Raw genomic sequence first — 12,961 nt, forward strand, 5'->3', positions numbered from 1 at the left:
AAATTTGAAGGTTTGGAAAATTCATAAGTTCCCCCCCCCCAAGTTGACTTTGATGATATCAGACTCGGATTTTGGTTAGGGTAATTAGAATAGCTTCGTTATGTTATTTGGGACTTGTGTGTAAAATTCAAGTTCATTCCGGTTTGATTTAATATGATTCGCCGCGAGTTTTGGAAGTTAAAAGTTAAAAGTTCTTTCATTTTGAATTGATGTATGATTTATCGTTTCGATGTTGTTATGTGTGATTTGAGGCATCATCTAGGTCCGTGTTATGTTATGAGACTAGTTAGTATATTTGGACGGGGTCCCGAGGGACTCAGGTGAGTTTCAGATGAGGTTCAGACCATTTCGTCGGATGTTGCATTTGGCTAAGGCTGCTGGTTATGGTGTGGCCGTATCTGTGGACAACTGGTTGTAGAAGCGACTTCGCAAATGCGGGGATTTTCTTCGCAGAAACGAAAATGGGAGGTTGGCATGAGGGTCGTAGGTGTGGGTGCATAGGCGCATCTGCGCGACCGTAAATGCGGTTCAGTATGTGTAGAAGCGCGATCGCCGAAGTGGGTAACAGATCGCAAAAGCGATGGCTGTTGGTTTAGGGATTTCGTAAAAGCGAAATATTTACCGCAGAAGCGGATGTCTCAGATGCGACGATTTTGATCGCAGATGCGATGAAGCTGGGCAGACTATATTTCGAGAGCTGGTCATTTTCTTTTCACATTTTTGGGATTTTGGAGCTCGGTTTGGGCGACCTTAGAGAGGAATTTCACCATGTGGATTGGGGTAAGTATTCTCTACCTGGTTTTGATTTTATTTTATGAATCTATCTTCATTTTTGGTATTTGGTTGATGATTTCAAAAGAGAAATTGGGGGAGGGGGGGGGGTTGCCTAAAGTTTCATAGAGTGAATTTTTTAGGTTTGAACGTCGATTCATAGTCGGATTTGAGTGAAACTAGTATGGTTGGACTCGTAACTCAATGGGTTATCGGATTTTATAAGTTTCGGCGGGTTTCGAGGCGTGGGACTTAACTCAATGGGTTGTCGGATTTTATAAGTTTCGGTGGGTTTCGAGGCGTGGGACTGAGTTTGACTTTTGGTCGATTTTGGGCCTTTGATTAGAGATTCACCATTTATCATTTTGAGTTGTTCCTTGGGCATTATTTGATGTTCTTGAGTTGCTTTTGGCTAGTTTCGAGCTGTTCGTAGGTTGGTATGCGCGAGATGGCATTTTTGGAGCATTGTTTGGCTTACTCGGTATTGGATTTGGCTTGCTCGAGGTAAGTAACACTTCTAAACTTGGTGCTAAGAGTATGAAATCCTGAATTACGTATTATGTGAGTGATGTTGAGGTGACGCACATGCTAGGTGACGAGCATGTGTGCGTGCACCGTGTGAATTGTAATTTAGTCGATTCCATGGAACTGCATAGCTATCTTATCTGAACATTTTTACTGTACTCTATGTGTTATCGCACTCGAGTTATAATTTATGCTAGAAATCATATTTAGGCTATATGCTGGTTCTAGTCTCTGTTATCGTATATTGTCACATCTCGTATAATTGATTAGGGCTGCTTAGCATAAGTGTCGTGAGCCCGAGAGACTAGAGAGATTGATGACTGAGTGAGGTTGAGGGCATGTTGTGAGAGATATTTATGGTATCAAGATGCACGTCGAATTAGGCTTTATTGATTCATGTAAGGATTTAGCTTATTATAGCGCTTGGGCTGGATCGGCTCCTCTGGAGTCTGCACATCTACAACATGCGCAGTTGCTAGCAATTATTTACATTTGGGCTGGATCTGCTCTGATTTATTTGCATTGGACTGGATGTGCCCCGGATATTATTATGTTTGGGCTGGATCTACCCTGAATTTATTATGTTTGGGCTGGATCTGCCCTGTACAGTACTGAGAGACTGAGTGTGTTGAGTGTTACGCATGGTGAGTGAAAATACGAGACAATGAGATTGAGTACTCTAAGAGGGTGAGTATTTGAGTTCATCACTAAGATGCATTGTTTTGACAGACATACTTGAGATACATGCATAAGGATGCATTTCCTCACGCTACCCGGTTTTGGTGACATTCATGATTTCACTTGTATATTGGCATGTAGGCATAGAAATGTATTTTCCTCATGCTACCTGAAAATGAAACTTCTTATTTATTGTTGAAATAGTTTTTGGGAAAATCACAGCTTTCAAACTTACTCATTTATTTTTTGTATTTTCGGTGAAAGATTTAGGATTTACTGATATACTTGAAAAGCATGCCTATTTTTTGTAAGTGTGCACGAGTAGAGCATCTTACCTCTGAGTTATTTTCTCGTACAAATTTTATTATATTTTTATGAACTGTGGCTGGTTATTATAGTTGGACTATGATCCTTGTCCCAACTCGTCACTACTTTCAACCTAATGTTAGGTTTGTTACTTATTGAGTACATGTGATCGGTTGTACTCATACTACACTTCTGCACCCTGCGTATAGATATTAGTTGTTGATGTTGCTGCGTACGGTGAGAGACAGATCGAAAGATGTATCTGCGTTCCAGTTATGGCTATCCCTAGTCCTTGGTAGCATTAGATTCAAATTCTTTTAAGTTACATTTCAAACAGATATTGTAATTATTTCAATTCAGTTGTAAAGAAATATAAATCTTAGACGCTCATGGTTTATACAACCAGTCCTTGGGAAATACTTGTATAAAAGGAGTTATATTATCTTTTCTCCTCTTAATAAATCTCATTTGAATTGGATTTCTGTTAACTGGCAATTAGATTTCTGTTAACTGGCTTACCTAAGGGTTGGGTTAGGTGTCATCACGGCTAGTTGTATTTTGGTGGGGTCGTGACATTCTAATAATTAGGACTTTAAAATTCACAAAAAAAATTACCTTGTATGAATTCTTTCTTTAATTGAACTATGAAACTATAATACCTTTTCATGGTAAATTTCTTAATATTTAGGATTTTGAAATGTAAAATATATAATTTGGCATTATTATCAACGGCAATTAGGAATAAAAGATGATTCATTTTCCCAGTATACTTTATTCAAACAGAGCAAAATCAGCTATAGCATATATAGTATGAAAAGTCAAATTGGTAAATGCACAATATATACTATATACATTTTAAATACCTATCATCATTATAATCTTAAACAGAACATTAAACTCTAAAATACTTTTGAAATAACACTCAATAATTACACATCAAATATACATTTTTAGTAGTAATATTTATAGAAATTTTAAAAAAAATTATAATCATTAATTTGGATACACGCGCGAGGAGCGTATCCTAAAACTAGTGCTTTTAATTATTAGTAAAATTTACCGGAAGGTATACGAATAATTATCAATGTATTACCGACTAAATAAAGAGAATAGTATTACCAATTAAATTTGTTATTTACAGCTTATTTTGGATAGTTGTTATGTATCGTTTCATAATATATCATATAGTATTGTATTGTATTGTATTATACTGTATCATTTTGATGTATATAATGTTTGGATAGAATACATTATTTGTCATCATTTTATGATGTCATGCACCAATAATATAAAGAATAAACTTACAATATTATAAAGAAAAAGTAAGATATGAGGTAGAATTATTATATAAAAAGGTAGGGTAAAAGATAAAATGAGATTATTTAATAATAAGAAATGGCAAGATACGAGAAAAAAAAAAAAATAAGAAAACGGCGAGGCCACACCAAATCGGTCGTTTCATAAAGTGTCAATTTTCGTCATAACAATACGATACAGTAAAATTTAAGTAACAACCAAAACAAACATTATATCTAAAGTAACAATACCATACAATACAATATGTAACAACTAGGGGTGTACATAGGTCGGGTTGGTTCAGATTTTCTAATTATAAAATCAAACTAATTATACCGAGTTATTAAATCTAAAGGACAAATCAAACCAATAAAAGTCGGGTTTTAAAATCTCGTTTTTCTCGGATTTTTTGAATTTTCGGGTTGTTTCGGGCTTTTTATCGTAAAATCTTCATAACACAAAATATAGAATTTGTGCTCCAAATATTTCTGTAATCCTAGTAAGACAGAACTATACAAGGTATTTTTTTAATAAAATAACATAACTATGAGATGATTCATGGCATTGTACTAAAATATTCAACAATAAAGATGAGAAAATCGCATAAAATAAATATTACTAATTATCCATAATGAAAACAAACATAATTTAAAGTTACTAATAAGTTGCTAAAATAAGTACGACTACTAAGTACTATTATTTATATGACTAAACACTAAAAAAAAAAAAGTTATTTTATCTAAACTATGGAAAAATAAAAAAATAAATATCCAACACTATTTTCATTCATAGTACAAATGAATTGAATGTCTTTTATTATCATTAGTATTGATTTGATTTTGGTTTAGGATTTATTTGAGTTACTAACATTTATGGACTATAAAAGTTATTGGAATATCCAAAAATTATAAGTCCAAACTTGAAATAATATGTTAAAAGATAAAATAATGAAAAAGCTTAAGAAATATTTATAAACTACACTACAATAAATATTTTCATGTATTAAATATATTTAAAACTTTTATACATATAATATCGGGTTGATTTGATTTTAATTTTATTTTTTTAGTTAAAACCAAACAAAACCAAATATCATCAATTTTTTTTCAATACCAAACCAAATCATAATAAAGTTTATTTTTCTGATTTAACTCGAATTATTGGATTGATATGGTTTGTTGTACACCCTAGTAACAACAATTCAAACAAGCTGTTAACGGGCCAAGTGGAACAAATCGAACTAAACACCCAGAAGGTTAAACTGTTAAACCCTAAACCCTATTTCGCCTATATTCGGGATACAAATTTGAGAATACAAGCTCTCGCCGGCGAGCAAATTAACCTGCGAAATCACACACTCACTAGGTTTGAATTCTGCTGATTTTATCATTTTATTTCTTCATTTCTCAACTCCTTCATAAATCATAAGCCTAAGTTTTTTCAGTCAGTTTGAACTTACAGCTTGTATTTTTGGTGGGTTTGCCAAAACTGAAAGTTTATTGTCCCTAAAAATTAAATATCAGGTGCTTATGCTTACAACTGCAAATTGGCAATAATCCAGAAAAAATAGGTGGATATTTGTAGTTTTTTGAAAGGCCCTTTGTGGGTGCTTTTTGTGCAGTCTGCTTAGAACTAAACAAATATCAGCAGTCTGCTTTTTGTGCTTTTGCTGGTGAATCATTGCGCTATGTGTAGCTATATTAAGAATCAGTAGTTAGAGCTGGTGAATCATTGGTCATGGATTTAGTATTCAAAATCTAAATTTAAAGATGTCAATATCAGGTTAGAGAGTACATTTACTATTATTCGGGTTTTTATTTAGACAATGTGGTGTGATGGAATAGTTGAGGTGCGCCCAAGCTGGGTTGGACACAACCCTCATAATAAAATGTGGTGAAGTACATCTTATGTATAATTTGTAGTTACAAAGATTGTTTGTCTCAAATATCTTAAAATGGTGTGTTATAGATGTGCCTTGGTATTTTTTCTTTACATGGTTATCTCATGTTTAATCTTCTTTTCAACGCAGACCCTGATGAGTAGAAGTTTGTCTGCGCTAAGAATAAAAATGTTGCTCCGTTTGGTTCGGAGATCTTTTGTTGCTGTTCGCCCTTTGTCGACTGAAGCTGCGACGGCAGTGAAGTCCACAAGTTTAGGAGGTGGCACAAGCTCTAGCACAAGTTTAGAAGGTGACACTAGTATTTCCACAAGCTTAAAAGGTGGTTCTAGTACTACCAAAAGTACTGGTGGCAGAGACACGCTAGGGAAGAGGCTTTTGAGCTTGATCTATGCAAAGCGTAGTGCTGTCATTGCTATACGCAAGTGGAAGGAAGAAGGGCACCCCGTCCGCAAGTATGAGCTCAATCGCATTGTTCGGGAGTTGCGAAGACACAAACGATATAAACATGCTCTTGAGGTTCTCATCCTCCACATTAACTTTTTCACGATTTACTTTTGAATCATTTATTTTCTTTGGCTTATAGTGGTGGTGTATTTCAGCACTGGAATACTTTTTGCTGACAATTTTCTAGCTTATATATTTTCCCATGGAAATGGCCTAAGGATAGATGGGTTAGGGTAAGAACTATTAACTATCCAATTCTTTTGTTGAATACTCGGGTGAAATATTCTATGTGGTTAAATTGCTGAACACAAATTCCAATTCACTGTACATGTTACCTCATTGGATATCGAAAAGATGGTTACCAGTTCAAGAAATGGTGTCTTACGACTGAGAAGTGAATTTCTGTTACAGTATTCGCAATTGCTACCGAGTCTTCACTTATAAAGAGAATTGCTGGAGTCTTCAAGCTTGCTGGAATGTCTTAGCTTATTGCTAATAAAAACTGTGCTACTGATGTTAAGAATGGCAAACATGCTGTAAAAGCTTATTACAAGCATGCAATTTATTTCTTCAACTGTTCTCATTTTGTTAAAATTAATACAAGCTGATGGGGTTATGTTTACAGGTTTGTGAATGGATGAGGGTACAGGATGATATCCAACTATTATCTGGTGACTATGCAGTTCATTTGGACTTGATTGCAAAAGTTCGTGGTATGAATAGTGCAGAGAAGTTCTTTGAAGACCTACCTGATAAACTGAAGTCCCAGACCACTTGTACCGCCCTTCTCCACAACTATGTCCAGCACAAGAATACTTCTAAAGCTGAGGCTTTGATGGAAAAAATGTCCGAATGTGGTTTCTTGAAATGCCCTCTTCCTTATAATCATATGCTTTCCTTATACATATCCCAAGGGCAACTAGAGAAGGTTCCCTGCCTGATTCAGGAATTGAAGAAAAATACCTCCCCTGATATTGTCACATACAACCTGGAGTTGGCAGTTTGTGCATCCCAGAATGATGTTGAAGCTGCAGAGAAAACATTCCTTGAGCTAAAGAAGGCAAAATTGGATCCTGACTGGATAACATTTAGCACGTTAACAAACATCTATATTAAAAGCTCACTTCAGGATAAAGCAAAGTCAACTTTGAGAGAAATGGAGAAAAGGATTTCCAGAAAGGTTCGAGCTGCATATGGTTCTCTGCTTAGTTTGCATACAAATCTAGAGAGCAAGGATGAAGTTGTGCGAATGTGGAAGAAGATGAAGTCAACCTTCCGTAAATTGAATGATGCAGAATATACTTGTATGATATCTTCTCTATTGAAACTGGATGAGTTCGGAGAAGCAATGAATCTGTATACTGAATGGGAATCTGTCTCTGTGACGAGGGATTCTAGGATTTCGAATTTACTTCTTGCTGCTTACATTAACAAAAATGAGATGGAAAAGGCTGTCGATTTTCACAACAGAACGGTGCAGAAAGGCGTATCTTCTAGCTACACCACTTGGGAGCTTCTTACATGGGGTTATTTGAAGCAAAAGGAAATGGGTAAAGTTCTAGAATTTTTCAAAAAAGCTGTTACTAGTGTTTCAAAATGGGATCCTGATGCAAAGATGGTTCAAGAGATGTTTCATGTAGTTGAAGAGCAGGGCAATGTTCAGGTGGCAGAGCAGTTGCTAGTTACCCTTCGGCATGCTAAATATGGGAGTACAGAGATATATAATGCACTTCTCAGAACTTATGCAAAAGCGGGTAAGATGCCAATGATAGTTGCCGAGAGGATGAAAAAGGATAATGTGAAGATGGATGAGGAGACTCAAAAGCTAATTACACTAACTAGCAAGCTAACTGTGACTGAGGTTCCAAGTTCTATTGCTTAAGAACAAGGTTGGACTTTTTCCATTTTTCAGATGTACTTCAATTTCTACCATTTTCTCTCTTTAAAATATAGGCTTTAATTTCTTCTTCGGTCAAAACAATGGCGGATTATTCAGGCTAAGGAATCTCAGATTTCTCTATGGACGAAGAAGCACAGATATTCCTGTTTAAGCCAAGAGAAGCACAACCTTCCGAAAAGCAGCGCTTGAAACAGATGGCCTGAAAGAAAGCCTAAAAAGACAAAACCAGGATACTCAAGAAACAGTCACGTACAGAGAAAAAGACAATGACGAGAAGAAGAAGGGTAAAAGGTTGCATTACAGCGAAACACCATCCCGGGATGAAAAGAAAACTTAGGGGTGCCAGCTTCTCCAAAGAGGGTTTAAAAGAAATGAAAATAAAAGGGTGTGCCATTTCCAGAAGAGATTTCCATTTTTAGAGTTATCCTTAAGTTTAAGGAGAGAAATAAGGCTTGATCTAAAAGAGAATATGGGTGCATTTTATGATCAAGTAACAGAAAAAGTTAAGACTTTTGAGAGAGAAGTATAAAAGAATGATTTGCTAGGTGGATGGAGTCCTAGAACCCCGCAAGAAGCAGAGTTGTTACACTTATGTGAGAAAATCCGGATGGTCTCTAAACCCCGTATCATTCAGATTTTCTCATATAAGTGGAACAACTCCCCGTCATGGGGTTTTGGGACTCCATCCCCCTTGCATATCATTCTTTTCTACTTCTCCCTCAAACCTCTAACTATTTCTCTTACTTAATCATAAAATGCATCCATATTTGTTTGTTGGACAAGCCTTGTTTCTTCCTTGAACTCGAGTATAACTTTAGAATGGAAATCTCATCTGTCACTCCATAGTTTTGAAAAAGGTGCACCAGAGATACTCTCAGTTCACTCACTTCTGATGATAGAACTCTCACAAGAGTCATTGATTTCCTCTTTCCTAATCTATTTTCTTCAAACATGGTGTTGTTGACAGCTTTATTTCTGGATTAAGCATTTAGATACTGGATGCATCTTCTGTTTTGAATCATAATATGATAACAGGCGTATACTTTTATGACTCGATATAGGCCCTATTTTTGAGAATTTGAATTCAGAATCTTATCTTAGCTCTCTCTCGGAGACTGCTTCTATCGGACTATTACGATCTTGCATATTTTAGCATGCCAATAGCACCATCAGAAGTATGAAATTTATTAATAGTTGATTATATGTACGCGTTTAGAATTTCAAGAAACTTGAAACAGCAAGTTCAACTGTCCATCTGGCTAATGTCTAAACTCTAAACAATATTGGTTTTCCATTTAGAAGACCCTCTTAGTATTTTGTTGAAACATAAAGGGCAAAACAAAATAAAATAATAATAAAACAGAGGTGATACTGGAACTGAAAAGCACGGTAGTTTTAAATTGGATTAAACTTATATACACTTATTATGGATGGCTTATCCGTAGTTACTTTTTAGGTGATTTGATAATGTAATTTTTTTTATATCGTATGTGTGTTGAAGATTTGAAGTTAAACCTTTTTTAGAATTACAACTCTTTTAAACTCTTTTGGGCCCTTGTTTCCCAATTGGGAGCAAATATTGGGGGATTTGCAGTGATACTCTATATTTGTACCACCTTTTAACCTGAACCCTATTTTTTAAAATTATTGATTTGGTAGCCATCTCACAAAAAATCCGTAATAATATGACAATTACACCCCTGACAAAAGATATAAAACGATCTCCTCCTCTCCTCTCAGCAACTTTATAAAAAAATCAGAAACTTGTCCAGATTCATCTTCAGAATCACACTTGCATGAAGTTGTTTCACCTTGAAGCTAAAACTTCATGCTAATGCATGTTGAAGTTATTTATCCTGCAGTCTACAGTTTTGTCATGAATTTTATCCGAAACTTCAGTCTAAACATGCTGAAGTTATTTAGTTCATTTGCTAAAACTTCAAACTAAAACATGCTGAAGTTATTTAGTTCATTTGCTAAAACTTCAGACTAAACATGCTTAAGTTATTTAGTTCATTTGCTAAAACTTCAGACTAAACATGCTTAAGTTTTTTAGTTCATTTGCTAAAATTTCAGACTAAACATGCTTAAGTTTTTGTCTTGTAGTATGTAATTTTCTAATGAGTTTTTGCTAATGCATACTGAAGTTATTTAGTTCATTTGCTAAAATTTCAGACAAAACATGCTGAAGTTATTTAGTTCATTTGCTAAAACTTCAGACTAAACATGCTGAAGTTTTTTAGTTCATTTGATAAAATTTCACACTAAACATGCATAAGTTTTTGTCTTGCAGTATGTAATTTTCTAAAGAATCTTTGCTAATGCATGCTGAAGTTATTTAGTTCATTTGCTAAAATTTCACAAAAACATGCTGAAGTTTTGTAACGCAGTCTACAGTTTTGTCCTGAGTTTTATCCAAAACTTCAGTCTAAACAAGCTGAATTTTTTTAGTTTATTTGCTAAAACTTCAGTCTAAATATGCTTAAATTTTTGTCCTGCAGTTTGTCAATAGTCTTTTATTAAAGAAGGACAAAATTATCTTTTTAAAATGCTTTTAGCAAACAAATGGGTACGAATACAAACAGAAAAATAAAACGGGTATAAGTTAAAAATGGGCGACCAAATAGGGCGCCCCATGCAATTTTTACGCAAATATTCTGTGTAGTGAGTACATTTGCACGTTTGTCCGTTAAGGCATAGTGCATGCAACCCATGCACTATATTTAAATTTTAAAATGACGGTCAAAATATAAGTGTAGCGCATATACGGGATGCGTTATATCTGAAGTTGAAAAGACAGGTAGGTATAGCGAGCATCCCATATATGCGCTATACCTATATAAAATAAAAAATAAGGAACAAAAACGGTCCCCCTCCCCTCTTCCCCCATTTTTATGCAAAAACTCCATTGGAGCCCACCCGTCCCCCAAAAATCGTGTCCCCTTCGTATTTTAGCGAGCTAACACCGGATCCAAGGCGTTGTCGTATAGTGAATCTCGTCTATTGCTAGTTTCGGCTCCCAAATCATCAATTTTTCACAATTCAAAAAGCTGTAAATCGAGGTATTTCGACTTACTTTTTGGTAAAACTCATGTATATAAAGTGATTATTAGTTGTTTTTACTGTGTTGTATGCTTTTTGTGATCGTTTTATGATATAATTATTTTTTTGCTTTTTGTCTGAATTAGTTTATGTATGTGCTAGAAAAGTATTAAAAATATATATTGTTATTTTATTGAATAATTAGTGTTATATGTGATTTTAGTGTTGTACGCATATTAATATGTGACTTTATTATTGTTTAGTGCCCTTTAGTGTTATGTTGTGCCTTTAATTATTATGTAGCGCCCTTTAGCGTAGTAAAACTGATAATAAATTTTATCTTATGGTAGTTGACTTTGTTTATGGCCATTTAGAATAGTGTGACTTTAGTGTTCTTTAAGGTTTCGTAGTCTAGAATAAAAACTACGTGCTCTCCTTAATAAACTCGGTTAGAGTACTCAATTATGGATTTAATGTATTAGTAGATAATTATCAAATATTAGATATGAATCATAAAATAATCTGTTGACGTAACAAAAAAGACGCTGCCAGAAAGTTTGGGCAAAATATGACAGTTAATACATAAATCGTTATGACTGAAATAGACTCAATATTATTTAATATTAAGTTTGTATTATTTTTTATATGAATAATTATTGAATATATCTTGATTACTTATGAAAATTTAATATTTAATACTGTTATAACCCAAAAAATCTGAAAAAGATGATAGTTCAAATAAAACCCCGCAGAATTTTAGTAAAAAAAATGTAGAAAACTAACATATAAAATATTAATATTGAAAATTTATCAACCTAAGTATTTGGTATATGAATAATTATTAAAATATCTTACTAGTTATGAAAATTAAATATTTAATTCTCTGTTAACCCTAAAAATATATGAAAAAAAGATGATAGTTCAAACAAAACTCTCCCGAATTTTAATCAAAATATATAAGTAAATAACTTATAAAACAATAATATAGAAATTGTTTTAACCTAAGTATTTTTATATGAATAGTTATTAAATATATGATGATTATTTATGAAAATTAATTATTTAATTCATTTATAACCCAAAAATAGCTGAAAAAACATGATAGTTCAAACAAAACCTTGCCAAATTCTAGTAAAGAAATGTAAGAAACTAACATATAAAATAATAATATAGAAAATGTATCAACCTAAGTAACAATATAGAAAATTTATCGATTAAATATTAATACAAAAAATATTACAATATATTTAAAGATGTTAAACGATTAAACAGAAAAAGACTTTAATTAATATTGTTTATTTTACAGACATCGTCATGGAGCTTCCCCCTATGCATCCCAGACATGCATCTGGAGAGCTACTGGTGCTCCAAGGCAACCATAGGTCTTCACACATCTGGGATGGGCAGTGTCTGTCCCAGACCTTCCACCCCATACATATAGACGATCTGTGGGAGTTCATTAGGGACCACCCACTGCATCCCCGTATAGTTAGACGCCTTCAGCGGATGGGTTTTTACAGGATCATAGAGATCGGCCGGTTTCATTTCGATTGGGCGCTGATCACGGATATGATAGAGCGGTGGCGACCGGAGATGCACACGTTTCATCTACCCATCGGCGAGGCTACCATCACGCTAGAGGACGTGGAGGTTCTTTTCGAGTTGCCAGTTAATGGTATACCTGTAGCTTACCCACATGCTCTTAGGGACTATACATGAGAGGACTACCTTCATATGTTGCAGAGGCTCACCGGTTTCCAGCCTGCAGAGTCGACTGCGTTGATGGGTCCAGTCAATTGCAGTTGACGCCCGTTAGGCAGAATCTGGTGGCGCTGCACGCTGAGATTACTGATAATTCACCGCCAGAGGATATCGGCCGGCAGCCGAGACTGTTGCTACTGATGATGTTTGGTGGTATACTGTTCCTGAAGACTTCGGGATACCTAGACAGCTTGCGATTTCTACATCATCTGGAGCGGCTAGATGATTTAGCTGGTTACAGCTGGGGTGGAGTTGTTCTAGCTTACATGTATAGAAAGATGTGCCGGGCGTGCATGGGCACCCATAGAGACGTTGCCGATTTTATACCGCTGCTGCAC

The 12,961-nt window shown here is 34.8% G+C and overlaps 2 protein-coding genes across 2 annotated transcripts; both read left to right on the plus strand.

Annotated features, from left to right (window-relative positions):
• The first annotated feature begins 4,801 nt into the window (after window positions 1–4,801).
• On the plus strand, window positions 4,802–8,878 carry LOC107765159 (pentatricopeptide repeat-containing protein At4g02820, mitochondrial). Its single transcript, XM_016583771.2, has 4 exons — window positions 4,802–4,941; window positions 5,606–5,992; window positions 6,546–7,809; window positions 7,917–8,878. Exons 2-3 carry the CDS (start codon window positions 5,612–5,614, stop codon window positions 7,800–7,802), a joined length of 1,638 nt encoding a protein of 545 aa, XP_016439257.1. The 5' UTR covers window positions 4,802–4,941; window positions 5,606–5,611; the 3' UTR covers window positions 7,803–7,809; window positions 7,917–8,878.
• A 3,298-nt stretch (window positions 8,879–12,176) lies between these two features.
• Window positions 12,177–12,581, plus strand: LOC142177365 (serine/threonine-protein phosphatase 7 long form homolog). Its single transcript, XM_075245842.1, has one exon. It carries the CDS (start codon window positions 12,177–12,179, stop codon window positions 12,579–12,581), a length of 405 nt encoding a protein of 134 aa, XP_075101943.1.
• Window positions 12,582–12,961: the final 380 nt, after the last annotated feature.

The sequence above is a fragment of the Nicotiana tabacum genome, chromosome 23, assembly GCF_000715075.1.
Source record: "Nicotiana tabacum cultivar K326 chromosome 23, ASM71507v2, whole genome shotgun sequence".
Classification (NCBI taxonomy): domain Eukaryota; kingdom Viridiplantae; phylum Streptophyta; class Magnoliopsida; order Solanales; family Solanaceae; genus Nicotiana; species Nicotiana tabacum.

Bases quoted from the DNA above. Each gene is read 5' to 3' on its own strand.
- LOC107765159 (XM_016583771.2), top strand. From the start codon at position 5,612: ATGAGTAGAAGTTTGTCTGCGCTAAGAATAAAAATGTTGCTCCGTTTG. The intron at 5,993-6,545 runs GTTCTCATCCTC...TTATGTTTACAG, and splicing joins GATATAAACATGCTCTTGAG to GTTTGTGAATGGATGAGGGT.
- LOC142177365 (XM_075245842.1), top strand. From the start codon at position 12,177: ATGGAGCTTCCCCCTATGCATCCCAGACATGCATCTGGAGAGCTACTG.